This window comes from Harpia harpyja, chromosome Z, assembly GCF_026419915.1.
Source record: "Harpia harpyja isolate bHarHar1 chromosome Z, bHarHar1 primary haplotype, whole genome shotgun sequence".
NCBI classification, from domain to species: Eukaryota; Metazoa; Chordata; class Aves; order Accipitriformes; family Accipitridae; genus Harpia; species Harpia harpyja.
In genome coordinates, this window is record NC_068969.1 from 89,783,151 (window position 1) to 89,801,936 (window position 18,786).

At 39.4% G+C, this 18,786-nt stretch overlaps 1 protein-coding gene across 1 annotated transcript in view; it reads left to right on the forward strand.

Moving 5' to 3' along the window:
• The window catches only part of SV2C (synaptic vesicle glycoprotein 2C), a 117,617-nt gene extending 113,632 nt beyond the window's left edge, over positions 1–3,985 (forward strand). The window contains exon 13 of the mRNA XM_052778380.1: positions 456–3,985. Within this exon, the coding sequence (XP_052634340.1) occupies positions 456–639 (184 nt within the window). The 3' untranslated portion in view covers positions 640–3,985. The remainder of the gene's footprint in view (positions 1–455) is intronic.
• The last annotated feature ends 14,801 nt before the right edge of the window (positions 3,986–18,786 follow it).

Genomic DNA, 18,786 nt, shown 5'->3' on the forward strand with positions numbered 1-18,786 from the left:
AAAAAGCACTGGTTGAACATGCATATCCCCTGTAAGAAACACATTTCTATTCAGTGCCCCAAGATGATCATCCTTTTGTTCTTATGACTTCTTTCCCAAATCACCAAGTAGCTCTCTTTGGAGAACGACTTTACACCTCCTACCTCACATCCAGCATTTTAAGAGTTACTGAATTTCCATTTGCAAGTCCTTTGTTCTACTGTAGAGGTGTAAACTTACCTATTCAGTCATTTATTTCAGATTTTAGTCCCTGAGGCAGCAGAATGAATTTGCCTCAATAAAATGCTGTAGCAGCTGAGATTTGATTTCGCATTATAAAGACAAGCACAGAATCCTTGTTGGCATAAATTCTGTTTAAGATATCAGGGTTATACTGATTTATTCCCACTGAGGATTTGTCTCAATGGCTTCACTCTTTCGACCATTTTTTAACTGTCTTCTGTTTTCTCTTCTAGGGCAACAGGCTTTGGCTTTTTGAATGCACTATGCAAAGCAGCAGCTGTACTTGGAAACTTAATATTTGGTTCCCTTGTTGGTATCACCAAAGCAATCCCTATTCTCCTTGCTTCTACTGTTCTAGTGTGTGGAGGTCTGGTAGGACTTCGGCTTCCTGACACAAGAACCCAGGTGTTGATGTAGCTGGAAAAAGCCATTTACTATTTATTTCCTTCTGTGTACAAATGTCAACTCTCCTGACCGATGGTGCAAAGGCTTCAGATTCTCAACACTTAGTAGAGTGCTCAAATGTCAGAAATCAAACTCAAAAGATACTTTGGAGCGGCAGAGATTTAGCAACCTCTGTATGAAAGTTTTAAATGTCACTTTGGTTTGCTTGCATACATTGCTATTCAAACCCACTTAACTTCAAACTGCAAAGCTACCTCTTAAAACACTTTCGGTCACATATCCAGTAAAGTAAAAAACATACTAATAATGAGATATTTAAAATGCAAGCAGTCATATTATTTAAAAAATACATGCTAAATTTGGCCATGGCATTGTGAGCTTTTGTAACAGTACAGACATGCAAGTCAACTACTTCACAGTGTTGGTGCAGAGAATGTTAATATATCAATGCATGCAGCATTAATCAGGAAGCTCTGCAGACCACAACAGGACTGAGAATACTGACCTTCTGCAGCTGTGCTTAGATGGAAAACTTGTGGCAATGCCTCTTTCTTGGGAAATCTTTTTAGGTAGATTCAGTCTAAAGTAAAGATTACCATCTACACCCCTTATTTGCTGAGGAGAAGGCAACAGCTACTGCAGGGAGATTAAAAGCCCATATGGGTAAGCAGCAAAGAGAATAACAAAATAAACTTTCACTCTTTGCTGCTGATCCTCCAGAAAAATTTTATTTTCTTCTCACTTGTGGCATCTGGAATATTTTTGCCATTTTAAAACAGTGGATTTGTCTTAATCCAGGAGTGAATCAATACAAATGTTTATGTTGTCGTAAATATGAATGAAGGAAGAATCAGGCCAGTGAACTATATGAAAAGGAAGATGCTTTCAGAAGTGTGTTTGGTATTTACACTTCTAATGTATTTTTCTTTGTCGCAGATTGGTTATAAAAATACATGGCCATAGAATGCCACCTAGTAAATTTCATCAGATCATACCTTCAATATAGAGTATAATGTAATTAAAACATCTCAAAAGATTTTTTTAAATATCAGAACAATGAAAAGCAATAAAAACACCTTCATTATTTTCACAGTTTATACATTTCTTTATATAATTATTTTCTCAGCTGATTTTTAGTAGTTCTAGAGATATCTCACCATTTAACACTTTCATATATCTCTGAAAGGCCATTAAGAAAGAAGCCATGGCAAGGCTGCAGGAAGTGGTAATGCTTTTATTAGACCAGGAGCAAGGATGGAGAGTAAATGGTAGTAAATATATTTCTTCTAAGTGATATGCTGTGGACTGTTCTGGATTTCAGTAAAGAGTTCCCCACCAGTCCTACTGTTGTACAAAAGGCTGTGGGATCACTTTAAAATGTTAGCGTTAAAAATTTAGTACAAATACATTTATAAAATTAGCAAACAAAAGGGGCAGATCCTCTGGTGAAAGAAACTGGCATTGCTTTCAGTGCAGCTAAGAAAACTTGTATCAGCTGATGAACTATCTGCAGTTTCAAGTTTCAAAGAACAAATTTGGTATAAAACATAAGGAAAAATTTATCAGTATTTTTTCTAATTATGTCTGACAACATTTATTAGGTGGTTGAATCATTGCCAAAGAAATTAGGCTCTCAGATAAGGTCATTGTGTAGTAAGACAGATTTTTTTTTTCATTAATTTTTCTTTTGCTTGTATATGTCAACTTAGCTTTGGGTAGTAATATCCATCACTTCATTCTGTGTCAGTCATTGTCTTAGTCATATTCAAAGAGTCAGTAAAAGTCCACCTAAGAAGATAATTCATTACATTTAAAGTTCACTGTTTAATTTACTGATCCTAGAAGTTACATTTTTCAGTTACTAACAAATGCCTACGATACACATTGTAGCACCAAAATGTTAGCACAAGATGTGTTTTTCTGCTAGTAATAAATGGGAAAAGTGGCTGAATTTAAAAAGCATGAGTATGGAAAACTAGTGGACATTTTTCTGATGTTGATAATTTAAATATAATACAGTAAGAAACAAAGTTTAAGAAGTATGTTTATTTTGGAATATAAACAGTCAAGATATTTGAGATGAAATATTTTATATTTAAATCTGACTTAAACATGTTTTTTAAATTTCTAAACTATGTTTAAAAAAAAAGGAGGAAGAATTATTTTTCACCAAGTTCCAGGTTAAGAACAAAATACCGGCATTAGTTTTGCATCTGTGGCTTTTGTCCACTAGTGATAGGCTTAGTATTCTTTCAAGGCTGTTTTCTCCAATAAGAATTATATTTGAGCCTTGTTTCTCTGTGCCATTCATTAGCAGCATGTGTCCACCTCCTTGTACTTACTGCACAACTTATTTTGAAATCTGAAGCCTCTGTACGTGTTTGGAGTAAACATCAACAGCAATGGGAAAATATTACATTGTCTTGCTATGCACTGTCCGCTTGAAGTATATTCTGTCCAACTCTGTATGTAATTCCAAAGAACATCCAGATCCAACACATCATGCCACCTGACCAGTGTGGAGGAAATGAGCCACAGAAAAATAAGGTTCAACTTTTGAGGGCTACGGGTCAAGGTTAACACACTAAAAGCTCATTACACGTAAAATTATGCTGATTTCAATGTGGGTTATTATTGTAAATCTTGACTATGTCATAAGTATGTGATTAAGTCTGGATGAAGTGGAATATAGCAACAGGAATTAATAAAGGTGAACAAAATTCCCAACTACATGAACCTTGCATGGTCCAGAGTTAGAGTGAATGTTCTAAGGTAGGAGAAGGAAAAAAGAATTATAGTGGGAAGGAAAGCGGGGACACATAAATGGAAGAGATGAACAAAGAAAAAATCCACTAACATTGCCAACATATTGAACAAAACCTAAAGCTAGAATTTCCCTAGCTGGTGAGCCAGTTGGCTCAACAGATTTGAACTAATGCACAAGCCAGCATTAAAACTGTTTGAACAATCAATTTTGGGGGCTTAAATGCAGTAAAGATTTATCTCATAAAGACAAAAGAAATTAATGCAATTTCAGGCTATAAATACTTGGTTAGATAGGTACAATCCACAGGCTGGAACAGAAACAATCTGTGGCGCTCTGGACACAAACGTTACTTATGTTATAAGCAAAAGTGATTTGATTGGTCTTTAGTGAGTCTGTCTTTTTTTGCAGCTTCCAAAGCAATCTCAGGTAACAAATATTGGGCAGTAGGAATTGTACTTCCTTTCTGTCTATGTTCACTTATATCTCACATAAAGAATCACTTAGTGGCCTGGTTAGATCCCTGATACACCACAGAGAACCGAACTTGATAGCATTTGTGTATCAGAACTTTCAAACATATAATCAAAACTGCTTATTTGTCTGTTTTGGTCACTGAACTAACTGACCACTAATTGGAAACTCCTTTCAATCTAAACAGAAGCAGGATATGAGGTGTAGTGCTCTTCTCCTGTAAAGCTGAAAGGCTCATCCTATTGACAGCAATGACAAAAAGTACAATGGCCACTGAAGACAGAGAAGAATGACAGCATTTAGAATGGTTTTAACCATGATGGTCAACTACTTTAAAATTTAAAAACTGCCCACATAAAAGACCACATGTTTTCATTTTTGGCAAAGAAATTTTATTCTAACTAGTTTTATTCCTTACAGGTTGTCTGATAGTAGAGCTTGACTTAGCAGACTCTTATTTCTTGAAAGCATCTTATTCATTGTGTTTGTGCATTTTAACCAGATTGGCTATATTCATATTAGCACCCTATTGGTTGGAAGTATGCACTACAACATTTGGTATGCATTGCATTGATTGCTGAGTACAGACTCCTAATAAGGGAACCAAGACTAGGTGTTCATGGTTTCTGGAGTGCTGAAGGGGGTTGTTAATGCACATTGTATTGGGAAGCCTTCTTCCTCTATGCCTGATTTTAGCCAGTGCCCTTCCAGAAGTGTATACTATAAAACTTCAACACGGTGAAAAAGCCTTCCTGATGGCACCAGTAGCCTACCCTTTGTTCATCATCTTAGAAAAGTAGGGCAAAGTAAGACTGCTAACTCAAGCTCTGCTCTCTTTCTCCTCATGCCATTCCATTCATTCCATCCCAAACTGCTTTTCTTACCAGAGGGCCAATCTTAAAGAAAGTCAAAACTCACTGCTCATGCTCTTACTTGCTTCTGACTTTATAGTAACATTCAGTAAGAAGGTTTGCCACCTATCTTTTGCAATTTGGCCATCCCTTTATAAACCAAGATGGAAACTGATCTCAAAAGTCCTTCAGACAATCTTACCCTTTTGAGGCAGCCAGACTCCACATTTCTCTACATATCCAGAAGGCTGAACTAATACAGCGAGGGGTCCTCTCAGAATGGCCCTAGTTGGGCTCCTTCTGCTGTGGGTGTAGATACAGGGGAATCTTCTTGTCTGTATACCTAGCTCAGCTTCATTTGGAGGAAATATTACTCTCTGTTCCTGTTTTCTTTTTCTACCGCTATGGAGCCTTATTGTCGTGTAACTGCTATTAGGCACAACTGCTGATTCCAACACTTAGCAATATAATATAGTCCTCAGCCCCTCATATGGACAGCCTCTGTGTGCTGGGCTTTAGCTCTCTTCCCCATTGTGAGTTTTAAAATGGTCGTCTTTAGTCAGAGAATGATGTTTACATCCAGTCACACCTCTTTACCTAAACAAGATGATATCATGCTAATACAACCTACAAGCCATGTTTCCTGTTTAATAACCTGGAAATGCAATTGAAATTTCAATCCCAATGTTAAAAAATGAATCCTTGCACTCAGGGGGTCAAAGACACAAGAAGTGAAAACAGAAATGCTCCACTTCCTCTGGAGTCTTGAAAGAAAACACATGTTCAGTAATCATATTCCAGAAGAAAACACGTCCGAGAGACTGCTTTTCCTCTGCATTTCCTGCCTTCTTGTTCATTAAACTTACTGTAAAATATTAGGTATTTGCCTAAATTAGTACTTTCCAATGCTGCTAGTTCAGGAAACACAGCATGAAAAGACAGACTTTTGCCTGCAGTTTGGAGGCAAGACAAGGAACAGGCAGTGATGTGGAATTAGCAGAGAGAGACATGTTAGCCAGAAAATCTGGAACTCAGTTCAGAACCTAAATTAAATAGAAAGCACCAATTTATAATGCAGATCTCCCTTAGCTTGACTTATTGTTACCCAGTCTACAACCAGTCCATAAGCTGAAATCAGCCTCATTTGCTTTCTTCTAACGTTGATAATTTCAACAAGTGACACAAAATATTTTTTGATCCATTACCATTATCTGCATTCTTTATTTTTATTGCAGTGGTGAATACCCTACCTCTTCCAGCAAAGGAAGGATCCTTCAATCCTTAGTCCTACTCTAGATGTGTAAGAGTCTTATATAGAACTTCATCCACATGCAGGACCTTTCTTTGGTGCAGTGACTTAGCATTTCAGAAACAGGAAAAAGACAAAATGGGCCTGATTGATTTACTTTTCTTATTTGATAGTAGGTTGAATTATCTCCAAAGATGCTGGCCTGTAATATGTAGCCATGCTTTCTAGCCCTTGGAGTACATCTTGTCCAACTAAAAATGAATAAAGCAGTAATTTTTGGCAGTGCCTTCCCACAACATATACGCAAGCTACATTTACTAGGACCAAAATACTTAGGAAAAAAAATGGGGAAAAACACAGGTGTAATTGCTTTCTGGGGTAAACGATCCTCCCTCCTTGACAAAGGTCTAGAACATAATGCTTACTTCTGACCAGTACACCATCCAATGACGAAAGATTGGAGATTACTTAACAACAAAGGTATTTGGATGAGGATGACCTGACACAAAAGTATTGTCCCTTTCACCCAGGATATTAATGAATATGTAATTTAATGCCACATAACCAAGAAGATTTGTAGAGAACTTGCCCCTGCTCTGGCCATCAACACTTCTGAGCTGTAGCCAGATACGTAAGTCTGCAAGTGAGAGAAAGAAATTACTGGCAGGCTGGCTTTCATCACTCTCTCCACAGCTAGCCACTTAAGCTCATTTTGCTTAGATCCTAAGGATCTGCTTTTTTGCTCAGACTCCTACTTTCTAATTCTGGACATCTACCACCTGCCACTCAGTTTCCACCAGTAGTCCTGACCAAGCAAGTTGAAGCTACTTGCTGCTGATGGACAGCACTCATAACTCATCACAAGCACAGTATTCTGCAAAAGTCTGATGTCTTATGTGTTCCAGTTTTGTCTGTTGTCTAGAGCTGGAGTTGTCATCTAGCATTTCTCTCTGATAATACTGCATGTTTTTTAACCTATAAGACATGTCTTCTATTGCTTCTGCCTTGTAAATATATGCCTGTCCCCCACTGCCTATGTGATAAAAGTCATTTGTGAATCTCACCCAGTTAAAAGTTGATCCTTCAAAAGAAGAGGGTCAGGAAAAAATAATTAAATGGAATCAAATTAAAAGCAGACCATGAAGAGTAAGATTTCAAGGCCCAGGGTTCAATTACTTTTATTTTTGTCAGCTGTTTTCCTTAAATCCTAGCCTGCAGCTATATAATACTATATATTGTGAAGAAGTATTACACAGTTAGAGCTGAATACATATACAGACACACGTGTGGGTGAATATACACACATTTATACACACACACCTCCCTGAAACACAGGTGGATGTAAGACTTACAAACCATATTCTCATCTCATTCTTGATGACACTGTTACTTTCTGCCCTGTGCATTATGCTTTGAATACAAATAACGTCCTGCTCTGTTCCTTGTGCAGAAAGCTTTACTTATTCATGCGCAAAATTTTGGGGATGCCAAGATTCATCTTAGCTGGCCATTAGCTTTTGGTTATTGGAAGGGAACTCCTGAAATGGTCTGAAAAATGAGCTCTGACTTAGCTGTAGCCTTCCACCCCCCAACACACTGTGCCAAACAGCAGAACAGCACATTGTGCAAAGGCACTGGTCATGTTCCAGTGACCAGGAGACACAACATTCTCAGATACATAAAATCCTAAAAGCTGCGAATTTTGTCTTATTCAGCTATAAGTCCTTCAAAATGTTCCATGTGGATCTCAACATGTTAACTTCTGTGTAACCTATGAGAAAATGTCTGTGTCTTCCTGTACTGTATGTTTTTCATTGTTTCTGCATACATAGCTGCTGTCGTTCTAGTAATGTGGCTGAACAATCCTATGCTGCTATTCTTATCAGCAATCTTTGACCAGCCTGAAACAGAGCCATTGCCAGGGTGTCTTTCAACTAATGATTACCACCCACGAAGATCTTCTACAGTAATTAGTGCTGTATAAAGTAATTGCGGCTATAATTCAAGCAAATCCGGGGTTAAAATAGCAGCACATGCACACAGAGCAGTAAGGATGGAGAGAGCTCTTTCAAAAGTTCTGGCATCTGCTACGTTTCTGCCTCCATCTTTGCAGGATATTCACTCTTTGCAGTGTGCTTCCTCTGGTGGGGAACACACACACATGTTACAGAACTAAGAAAGCAGCAAAAGAAAGGTTGTATTCCTTCCACAGGACGTTGTCCTGGTTTCAGGCAGTAACAATGTATATTGGCTATAGGAAAAGCAACTCTATACTAAGATTAAAACAAACAAACAAACAAACCAAGCAGCTTGCAATTCTTTTTTTTTTTTCATGTGTTCTGTGAGTTGATAAACTGAATACCAGTCTATACCAAACCTTTGGGAGGACACTATGAAAGGGTAGCAATGCTCATATCATACTACTTTTGGAAAGTAGTGGGTCTTTCCAAAAGGAAAACATAGTCACTGAGTGAGAGTGTAGCATATAGTCTCTAACTGTGATCATGAATAGGCAGTTTTAAGTAGAAAATTGCCATTCAGATTCAAAGTAGCAGCAGCTAATACTACCTTCTCTTTGAAAATTTGCAAACATAGATTAAAACCAATAGTTTAGAGGGAAAAGGAGAATATTAAAATTTGGAGAGCGATTTACAAAACACAACCTCCCATCACTTCTTTTGGACAACCCTTACAGCTCTTTCCTGGTTCTTCCTGCCACAGATCCCTTCTGATATGGTGACTGATTTCATTAATGCTTCACTAGTGAAATGAAAATTTTTACTGACATTTGCAACAAAAATCAGAGCAGGCATGAAATTAGCACTGTAGGAAAGCTAGCTCTTCATAAAGACTTTTAAAAAATGCACCAAGCTGCTAGTGACTGCATTTATCATCTTCCTAGTGGTTTAGGATCCTGCAAAGTGTTACATGAAACTATACTGTGTGTGTAAACTGATCCCTTTTTAAATCAGTGATGCAGTTTGCAGGATTGGGATCTTAGGAATGCTGGAATTGCTGTTGTGAGAAAAATGTGTACTTTTAGCCCTTATTTTTAACATGAATAATTTTAGCCTGGCTTTTTCCTATGAATGTAATGTTTCCCAAACAGGACAAGGATTTTTAATAGCATCCCATTCTGCAAGCCTAATGAATCAACTGACAGCTTATTTTAGCTGTTTTCTATAGAATATTGTATTACAAATCCCAATTCAAACTTTCAAAAGAATTGTTGTATTACTCTCAGCTGCGTAACATTGTGAAAACTAGATTGTATCTCATACTTGGCCTCAAATATATATGACAATGTACTATACATAATTAAATTTTTTTTTAAGTGAGCAGGTTCCTTTGCAGTGTAATGACTTATGTGCAGAAATCAGGCATCAAGGATGAGGTATTGAAAGTAGAGCTATTGGCATTGTCAGGTTACTGATTTTCTTAAAAACTTGTTAGTATTTTCTAATGCTGAGAAACAGAAGGAAAACATGTATTCTTTCCTAGTTTTTCATAAGCTATTTTCTGCTCCAGGTTTCTCCTACTAAGCTTCCACTCAAATTGCCAGCTGCTCTGATCCAACTGGGAGTACAATTTTTCAAACTGTCTTTAGTGTACAAAACCACAGGTGTGTTAGTTTGCATAGGTTGTCAAGAAAATCATAAACATTTCTGACAGTCTCCATTTCCTAATGTGAGGAAACATGTACATATTGTATATAGAATAATGAGCTACTTTGAAGTTGAATTCGCATTTATACTTGTTTACTTCCAGATCTGCTAATCTGCAACAATATCTTGGCAATGGTCCTGACCTCTCTGTTTCTTTCTTTGTTTGTTTTCTTTACTGCTGTGTATGATCTCCTGTAAAGCAGGTTACAGTCATCACTATTGTATATATGTGTTTGCATGTGTGTGCCTTGATAAACTCTCTCTTTTGGAGCTCTGAATTTTTCATTTCAAGTCCAGCTGGTACAATTGTGAACTCATCTTTCCAGTATGCTCCCCTGTGTCAGACTGCCAGCTTCCAAAATGTCTGACCAAGTGTTTTGATTAAGTCCCCTGAGGAAAGCTGTCTGTATACTTGTGAAAGGGCATGCTCTGTGTAGGATGACTGTGTACAGTATAAATCTATAAAACGTGGAAGTGTTTATAAATTTATCTGCCAAATATTTATCATCCATGTAACAAATGCAAAGTTATTTAGTGTACATCGGATTAATAAAGGGGCATTTTTTGCTCCTCTATATTCAAATAAAGATTTGTTCTCTGCAATGAATACATATCAGGTGTGATGATAGCCAGAACATCATTCTTCACTACCCACAAAACACTGAAAACAGTTGTTTTACCCTAATAGTTCTTTTACAAAGGCTCTCTATGTATCTCATCTTTAGTGCCTGTAAGAGAGGTTGAACATGTATTAAAAGAAAATATGGAACAAGTTAATAAAGTTAAAGAAATGTAAAAGACTCTAAAAAAAGACAGAGTAAAAGTTCTATGGTTGCAAGAGACAAAGTTCTTTAGTTAACCATCTGGGATTCATATTTTTATGGTACATAATTGCACAAAATAGACATCTGGCCTTTAACTGCATAACTGCATTGCAGGGGTATGTTATCACCCAACGTGTCTAATCTAACTCTATGTGAAAAGCATACTGCTGCAAAGTATGATGATCCATGCATCCAACAGGCCAATGGGAATTTATACAATAAAAATGGTTCCATAAGACCTTGGTAAAAAGGTCCAAACCCCCCCAAAAAAACAAAAAAACCCAAAACCAAACCCAAACCAAAAAAACTGAAGCAGCACTGCAATAACATTAGTTCTTCACTACATTTGTGCACTAAGGGCCTCCAAAAAACTTCAACAGATCAAATGTGGTAACTTTAAAATAACAAAAACCTGCTGAATTATTTATATTCTGCCATCTCCATGGCTGGATCAGAAATACATTTCCAAATATAGGTTGTTCCAAACAGATGGTGGACTAAACAAAACACATGAGCCTCTTCAGCTGTGTCACCAATAGGGAAAAGTTAAGCTACATGTGAATTTTTGCGTTTTTCAGCTCTTAAAAGGGTACTGTCAGCAAAACCCAACCACCAAGCACATGTATGATTTTGTGACTGTCCTTTGGCAACTGGAGTTTTTTGTGGTACAGTACAGAAAAAAACTTTCTCTGTTTATTGAGTACAACCAACAGAAGTACTAATCCATATGTTAAGTCTCCTTAGTTTATACCCTCACTTACCTGCATTTGAAGGGGATTGGTATTACAACTACACTGCTCTCATCCTCTAGTGGAGATGAAGCTTTTATGCTTGTGTGTCCTAGTCTCATTCTGGGAAGAAATCAACCTCTTTTGTGCAGAAGATAAGATAATAATCCAAAAGGGAGTGTGGGAGAAGACTTGAACATATTCTTCATAGCTACCTTTCAGAAACTTCACCTAATCTCTAAAAAACCTTCAGTAGCAGGTAATCATGTATTGGAGCACATCATCCTGCAAAAAGGACACTTTAGCTTGCATTTCTCCAAAGAATTTTGCAAACTTACATGTATATACCCCTGGCTGACACAGTTATGCTAGCAAAAAGGTGATGCTTAGTTCAGAGCACTGTGTGTGTGTGTGCATGTGTGTGTGTGTGCACGTCTATATATTGTGTGAGACAAGATGAGTACATAGAGACTATGAATGCAAATTTAAGAGGAGGAGGCATTTGTTGTATCCAGCACTGTGCATACCTGAGACCAAATGTTAAAATAGATCATGTGCATACTCCATATGGTTTGCTTTCCACTGGGATACCAACTAGGCTATGATTGTTACTTAATCCATTGCAATTGTAAAGTTAGGCACGTGATAATATTAGGCTGATGTGAAATCAGTATCTAACTTGAACCGTTCCCCATCCTGTTTTGTCTTTTTATAGTGCTTTACATTGACAGCAGAGAAAAGAAACATTGAATTAATGTTCCTCATAGGCTTTCCTAAAAATATGAAGCTGAACTGAAAATGATACCATTCTATATGTTTTCTGGTGGCAACATATGTAAACTTCCGCGGTATGCAGGTGAATCCAGTCTTTCTGCAGATGCATTTCACATCATGTTACTTCTGGCTCTGAGTGGACCTAACTGGTCTGATTAGGACTTCAGTAATGATTTTGTATTACTATAGCAGACTAACATTGCATGTGCAAAACAGCTTGGAAACACATCAAAAGCCGTATTATGGAGAGACTTCCTGGGAGAGGATGATAGAGCTTGAAGTAAGGGCCTGACCACATCAGTTGCTGAATTATGCAAACACTAAGGTCTGTCAGCTGTGATCTATGTACCCCTATTGACTGCACTAGGGTACACTGCCATCTTCAAAGTGCTGTATGACTTCTGCTCAGAAAGCCAAATGCTGTCCCTACATTTAGACCTGGAGGCAGAAGCTGCAGCTGCTGCCACCAGTGATAACACCTGAACAAACTACATCTGGAAATGCCTACACTAATCAACCCAGGCAATGTTTCCAACTTTGAAAGTGAGAAGACAAATCAGTGTCAGCCTTATCAATCCCTGGTTAACTTCTATTATCCTTCAGAAAAGCCAGACTGTGGCACTTCTAATCACAGAATGGGAAATTGTCAAAGTATTCCTCAAACACACAGTCCAATGCTTAAAAATAGTTAGCTGCAAGAATGAAGTGTAAAATGCCTGCTGTAACCACTTAAAATATTGTTTGGATATCCAGATAGTTTGGCTGAATTCTGATCAGATACAGTCTAGGCTACAGATCTAATCTCAATTCTCCCATAGGCAAATGGCACTTTAATTTAAAAAGTTTCATGATAATACACAGAGTTCGTTTATTGCAGAACAACAGTGGTTTTGTCAGTGGTTACAATAGCTCTGAATTGTGCATTTTACAACAGGTTCTATCATAATATATTTAATTGTGTTGTGTGCCCATACAGACTGCAAACCACTTAACCCTGGGACTATCAGGGGGTTTCTGACTTTAAATAAAAACATCCTTTGCTTTGCAGTCAGACTGGACTTTAGAGAGACTAGGAATCAGATAAAACTAAAAGTAATCCACCTTCTCCAGTGTCCTGGAAGTGAAGCCATTAGTGGACTCATATTTGCTACATCATTTAGCTTTGAGCAGCCATCCTTGCCACTTCCCCAAGGACTCCCTTGCAAACTCCAGGTTTGGGCTACAAACAGTGTTGCAGCATTGGTGGTAGAGCTAGACTATCCGAAAGGCAATCCTCCTGGCATGTAGGATTACGTATCAGTTAGGATGTTTTATCCCAGGTTTATTTCCCATCCAGCAGGTCTGGGCCCTTGGTCAAATGCTGTCTATGAGTATGTTCCCCCTTTCCTCTTATTCTGTCCATAAGGAGTTACAGAAACCATAGTTTTGTTACTTTCCAGTAAAACTATATGGAAAATAAGCTCAGGGTCCTTGAGAACAATTACTCAGCAGCCCAATTCTCAGTATGCAGGAGGAGATTGACTTTGTCCTTTCAGTCTTTAGCTAAAATCAGAGCTTTTTAAATTTGAATAAAATGGTGAATCTTTTCAGAATAAAAGAGGTCACTAGCTATTAGTAAAGATGTTGGAGTAGGACCAAGGAACAGTAAGATACTGCTATACTCTTGAGTTACAGCAGAATCAGTATTACACTGCTAGTGTGAGCTCTAACTGGTCTTTGGTGGGACTGTCATATTGTGTTTTGTGAGCTAAAATGCATATAAAATGTGTAATAATTGTTGAAGATCAGAATACATGGAAGTATGGAGCCCAATTCCAGGGGAAAACTCTGGACTTTGACTGGCAAAGGCATATCAGAACTGTTGACTGATCATAAAATGAAAGAAAAAAAGGTGTACAAGAGCACATACCTGTTTAAGAAGTCATCTGTAAGTAAATACGCTACTTTGCATTACTATTGTTACACGAATATTGAAACCAAGGAAAAATATCTGTTCACAACAACACAGGACCCTCCCAATGTGCAAACATTAACACTGGCCATGTCAGGGGAGCCTATCTCACTGCTGGTAATCTGGTTATAGAAAATAAACAGCTCAACATCGAAACAGTGCAATTGCCAATCTGACCTACAGGTGGAGTAAGAAAAATAGCTAATGGAAAGGATCAGGAAAGACCTTACTAATATAAAGCTCACACAGAGTTTCAGCTGCCACTGCCCAGCAGCAGGCTGAGATCCTTTGCTTGCAGGTAAACCCACTGCCCAGGTACCACACATCTTGTGAGACAGGTGAGCAAATTGTCCTGAGCCAGGGATGGGCTCACCTCTGCCATGCATTTTCGTGGCACAAGTCTCAAGGTGAGGGCGGCTCTGGGCCTCTCCACAAGTGGTGCTGCCATAACCCAACAAACCAGTGCCAGGTTCCCAGCGCTCCCCAGCCTACACAGGCTTCTGGTTCATTTTCACCTGGAATTTCACATACTGATTTTAATGCTACAGCTGCAACAGATTTGGGACCTGGTTATCTGAGGAATACCCTTTTCCCATTAGAAAAACAGCAAAGCCACTTCCAGGAGTGTAATTCAAACTGAAGCCATTTTGATTTAAATAAGAGGACGTTGCTGACACTGTGTTCCCTGTGAAGGGTTCTGGATACTGGAATTAGGTCTCCTCGCCGAGCCTCCCAGAGCCTGAATTTGTCAGTCTTTTAGACGTGTTCTTCATTTTTTTACACTAATGTGAATAATGAGGAGCTTTTCAAAAGACTGGAGCCATGCCAGTGGAAAAGTGGTGGAAATAAGAAGACCAGAATTAGTCTAGTGGAAATCCATGGGAGTTCAGCCTGTGCTTTATCAGTGGGGCAACTGTTGGCAGGCAAGAAATAGTTGTAGGGTTGCCTTAGCTATCACTCAGTACGCTGTAAATGCAAAGCTCCTAGCGCTCTGCCTTGAGAGTAATAAATAAATAATACAATAATGAGTGAATAATGCATAGACTTTTAGTGCAGTGGAAACATTGCTAAGCACATGCAATCACAAAGAAGCACACAGATGCTGTACTACAAAACCCCCCAAAACCCCACCCCAAACCCCCTAAAAATCCCCCTCCCCCCAAGAAACACTGCCACAAGCAGACCACTTATAGCTTGTGGATAACATATGAGGAAAAAATCAAGATTTTAATTTTGCTACATCCAACCCATTAAAGAATGCTTTTTTGCTGAATCTGCAAGCTGCAGCCGGGCACAGATGTTCCCTGCTTTCAAACAGTTCTGAATTCATTTTTATGGTCATTCATTATGTTTAGACAAGGAGGGTCACTCCACTCCGAAGTACTCTGTTAAATGAATAAATATTTATTCCAACAGACAAATGGAAAAAGCTCTTTTCTGGCAGAGTTCTTGCAGGAAGATTTCCACCTCTATCTTGCTAAACTCTTGCCACTTTTGCAGGAACCAAGGCATTTGTCCAAGACATTTTGAACAAATACTTTTTTTTAAACCTGTTCAAGCAGAGAAACTGGTTTCTTAGGTACCTTGGCAGGCAAGATTTAACCAAGTCTTGCCAGGATGGGAAAAGCGGAGGGACCCCTCACCTGATAGGAAAGGACATATGAAAGTACCTCTTAGAAATGCACCTTAGGTAAGGTTAGGATGCATAACATGAAGCAATTAGAGGTAGATGCAGCAAGCTATGGTATAACCTGGTATACCCACCCCACCACTGCTTCTCACTTTCAGCACAGGACACATCACTTCCCCCTCTTTTATACTTAAGCAGCTCTGTGGGAGCTGAGCTGGCTTCTGAAAAAAAAAAATCACAGCTTTTGGGCAGGGAAGAGGAACCTTAAGTCAGCTCGGTCCCATGACTGAGATAGTAGTGTGACCCTACAGATAGCCCCATGAGCACAGCAGCATCAGCGTGAGTGGTGCTTCTCTGGCTTGCAACATGCAATTCAGGACCTGGGAAGAGTCACTGGAGAGTCACAGTATTGCTGTTGCCAGGGGGTCAGTGTTTGAAATCAAAATCTTTGGATTCACAGCACTAACTTAGAAATCATGAGGTTTTACTGACAAAAATGCTGGAGGGTATATGACTTTTGATATTTTCAGGACTGTATTTGCAGGTTTTCCCATAAAACACAAGGTCTAGAATGGCTCTTTTCCTCAGAACGACTTAAGTGCAGGTACTTTAGCACCTTCTTACTTCGGTAGCTGCAGCTTTAAGGCAAACAACATGAGATTTGCAAGTGGTAGAAAGATGACAGATTTCTGACACTGAAGTAATTTCTCTAATCACGTTCTTTTTCGGGTAACAGTGCTATACAAAAAGACTATACACAAAGTCTTGTGTGCGCGTTTTAATACACATCCTCTGGTTTCTTTCTCTAAAAGTTTGGCTCAAAGTTACCCACATGTTTGTTTTCCCTCCATCCCACAAACTATTTCTTTTACTTTTAAAAACTGGGTTTTCAATTTCAGGATAAATAACAACATTATTATTATTTTTTATTTAGACTAATGCCCAACAGAGCTCAGTTAGGCATATTTCCAACTACCTTGGCTCGCCCTAGCAGCCATTATAAAATCTGAGGTACATGTTCCTCTAGACATTGAGTTTTGCTATTCAGTGTTGCCTCTGACTGTACAACAGGACAGTTCAGAAGTTAAAATCACTTCCTCAATAGGAAGGAACCATTGCTGCTGAGAGAGAAAATCACTTCAACAGTTCTGTTCTGGGTCTCCATTTTAACCGCCCATTCAGTGTGCCACAGTATTTTGAATTTGCGAAATCTCACATTCTTTTGGGATGCTTTGACTGACATAGCTCTGGTCTAGCTTGAGCTTAATATACTTTTTTAACTAGGGTTTCTGCTGTGACCACAGGCCCTCACTCATTGGAGGAGAAGAGCTGAGAGGGGAATTGGGGAAGGGGAGTGCTGAGTTGCACCATCGTCTCTCCCTTGTGGGTGCACAAGGCAGGGAGCAGAGGCAAGTGATGTCCCTCGCTTGCTTTTCCCGAGCAGGGGAGTTACAGCCTCCCCACTGATACTAGCTATGTTTTTTCAGGGATCCCTGTGGCCAGCTATCTGATGACTTATTTGTTTACTTACCTCATGACAATAAATAATGCATAACACAAATACCATGCTGAGGGGGAGGCTATAATCCAGCCTGGTTCCCAGTGCTGATCCCTGCAGCTGATCCCCTTCCCCGCAGAGGTGGCCTCTTGCAAGACCAACGGCAGACCGTAGAGGCAGCTGTACTGGGGGGGCACTTCCTGATTTTGTGTTTCCTAACATTGCCTTAAGCGCTTCTTGACCTTTGGTTTGGATTCATAAGAACAGCAGTCATGGCCTTTTCACTCCAATTTATGCAAAATTATTAATCTGGGTTCATGTGGCGCTCCTGCTGAAATCCTTGTCAGTGTATAGGAGGACCAGCTCTGCCACCGTGGTACCCGAGAGTCACCGTCCCTTCACCCACCAGAAAGGGAAAGGCCTGCTGACTGCATGGGGACGTTTTTGGTTACGACACACTGCTGTTGGGTCTGCATAAGCGCCAGTGTGGCAAGTCCAGCTTGAGTTTGCCAGCCTTTAATTAGCTGCATGAAGGAAACAATTGAACAGGTCCTTGCGGTAACTGGGAGACTGCCTGGAGCTAATCTCTTTCCATATTGTGCTGCACAGATTCAGGCTGACCCACCCAAGGAGCAGCTCCCTGCTCCTGCTTACCAGGACAATTTCTCCAGCCCAGTCTTTCTCTCCTGAGAAAATAAAAAGGATATGGTCTTTCTCTGCATACCTAATGGGGAAAAAAAAGAACACTCGTTTAAATTAGCAAATGCAGTTTTCCTTTCTGTAGGACAAATGCAGCCATCCAAGGCATAGAATTTACCAATAAAATAAAGGTATTCTCACAGAAAAAGTGATATTAAAGCTACTATTTCCAACAAAAAGCCTAGTGTCTCTAATTACCTGCATGTACTTGCGTCACTGCTACATAAGCCACCCAAGAATTTCAAATATCAATATCCTTTGCCATATAAAATCCCTTTGTACACAGCAGGACTGTGAGGAAACACAAAGTAACAGAGGCCTCTGCAGTTTTTTTGGTACAAGTGCAGGCAGTGAGATGTAGGAAGGGTATGTTATCATCCCTCCCTGCTCTTAACTTTCCTGTTAGATATGGAGCAGTCCATAGCTGCCTCCGAAAATACAGTTGGTGTATTTAGATACAGCCCGTTGACCCTGAGCTTGCTCCCACATTTTCTTTTCATAGGGGGGTGTTGCTTTGCTCACAGGCAGGTGCAGAGGTTGGAGCTGCACTGTTAGCAAGCATGCAGTAGGAAATACGTTATCCACAGCACGATGTCCTTGATAATATGGCGAGGACATTGATCTTAAGCTCCATTAAAGGACCCAGAGTGCGAACAGGAAATGTTCATATTCAAACATTTACTCTAGATAGCTGACTACACTGATTTCTTAAGTGTGTGCTTCTTAGTAACTATAAAAGCAGAGCACTTGAGTACTTAAAAGAGAATATGGTCCATAGCCTTAGTTCTGGTGTAGCTGACTAAAAGTCTGTGTTGATTTTACATCATTTACTGCAATCAGGTTCCCATAAGATGATAGGAGAATGCATGGTGTGCTGTCTTTCTTGCAGGGAAACTCTGGCCAGCCGAGCAGGCGCGGGGCACAGCTACAGTGGTGCTTCGGAAGGGGAAGAAGGAGGAAGGAGAGGAGGGAGGTGCAGAGGGGCAGAGGGGCAGCTCCCCTGCTTCACGTGCAGCACCCAGCAGCTTGCAGGGGCAGACTGCAGCCCCTCT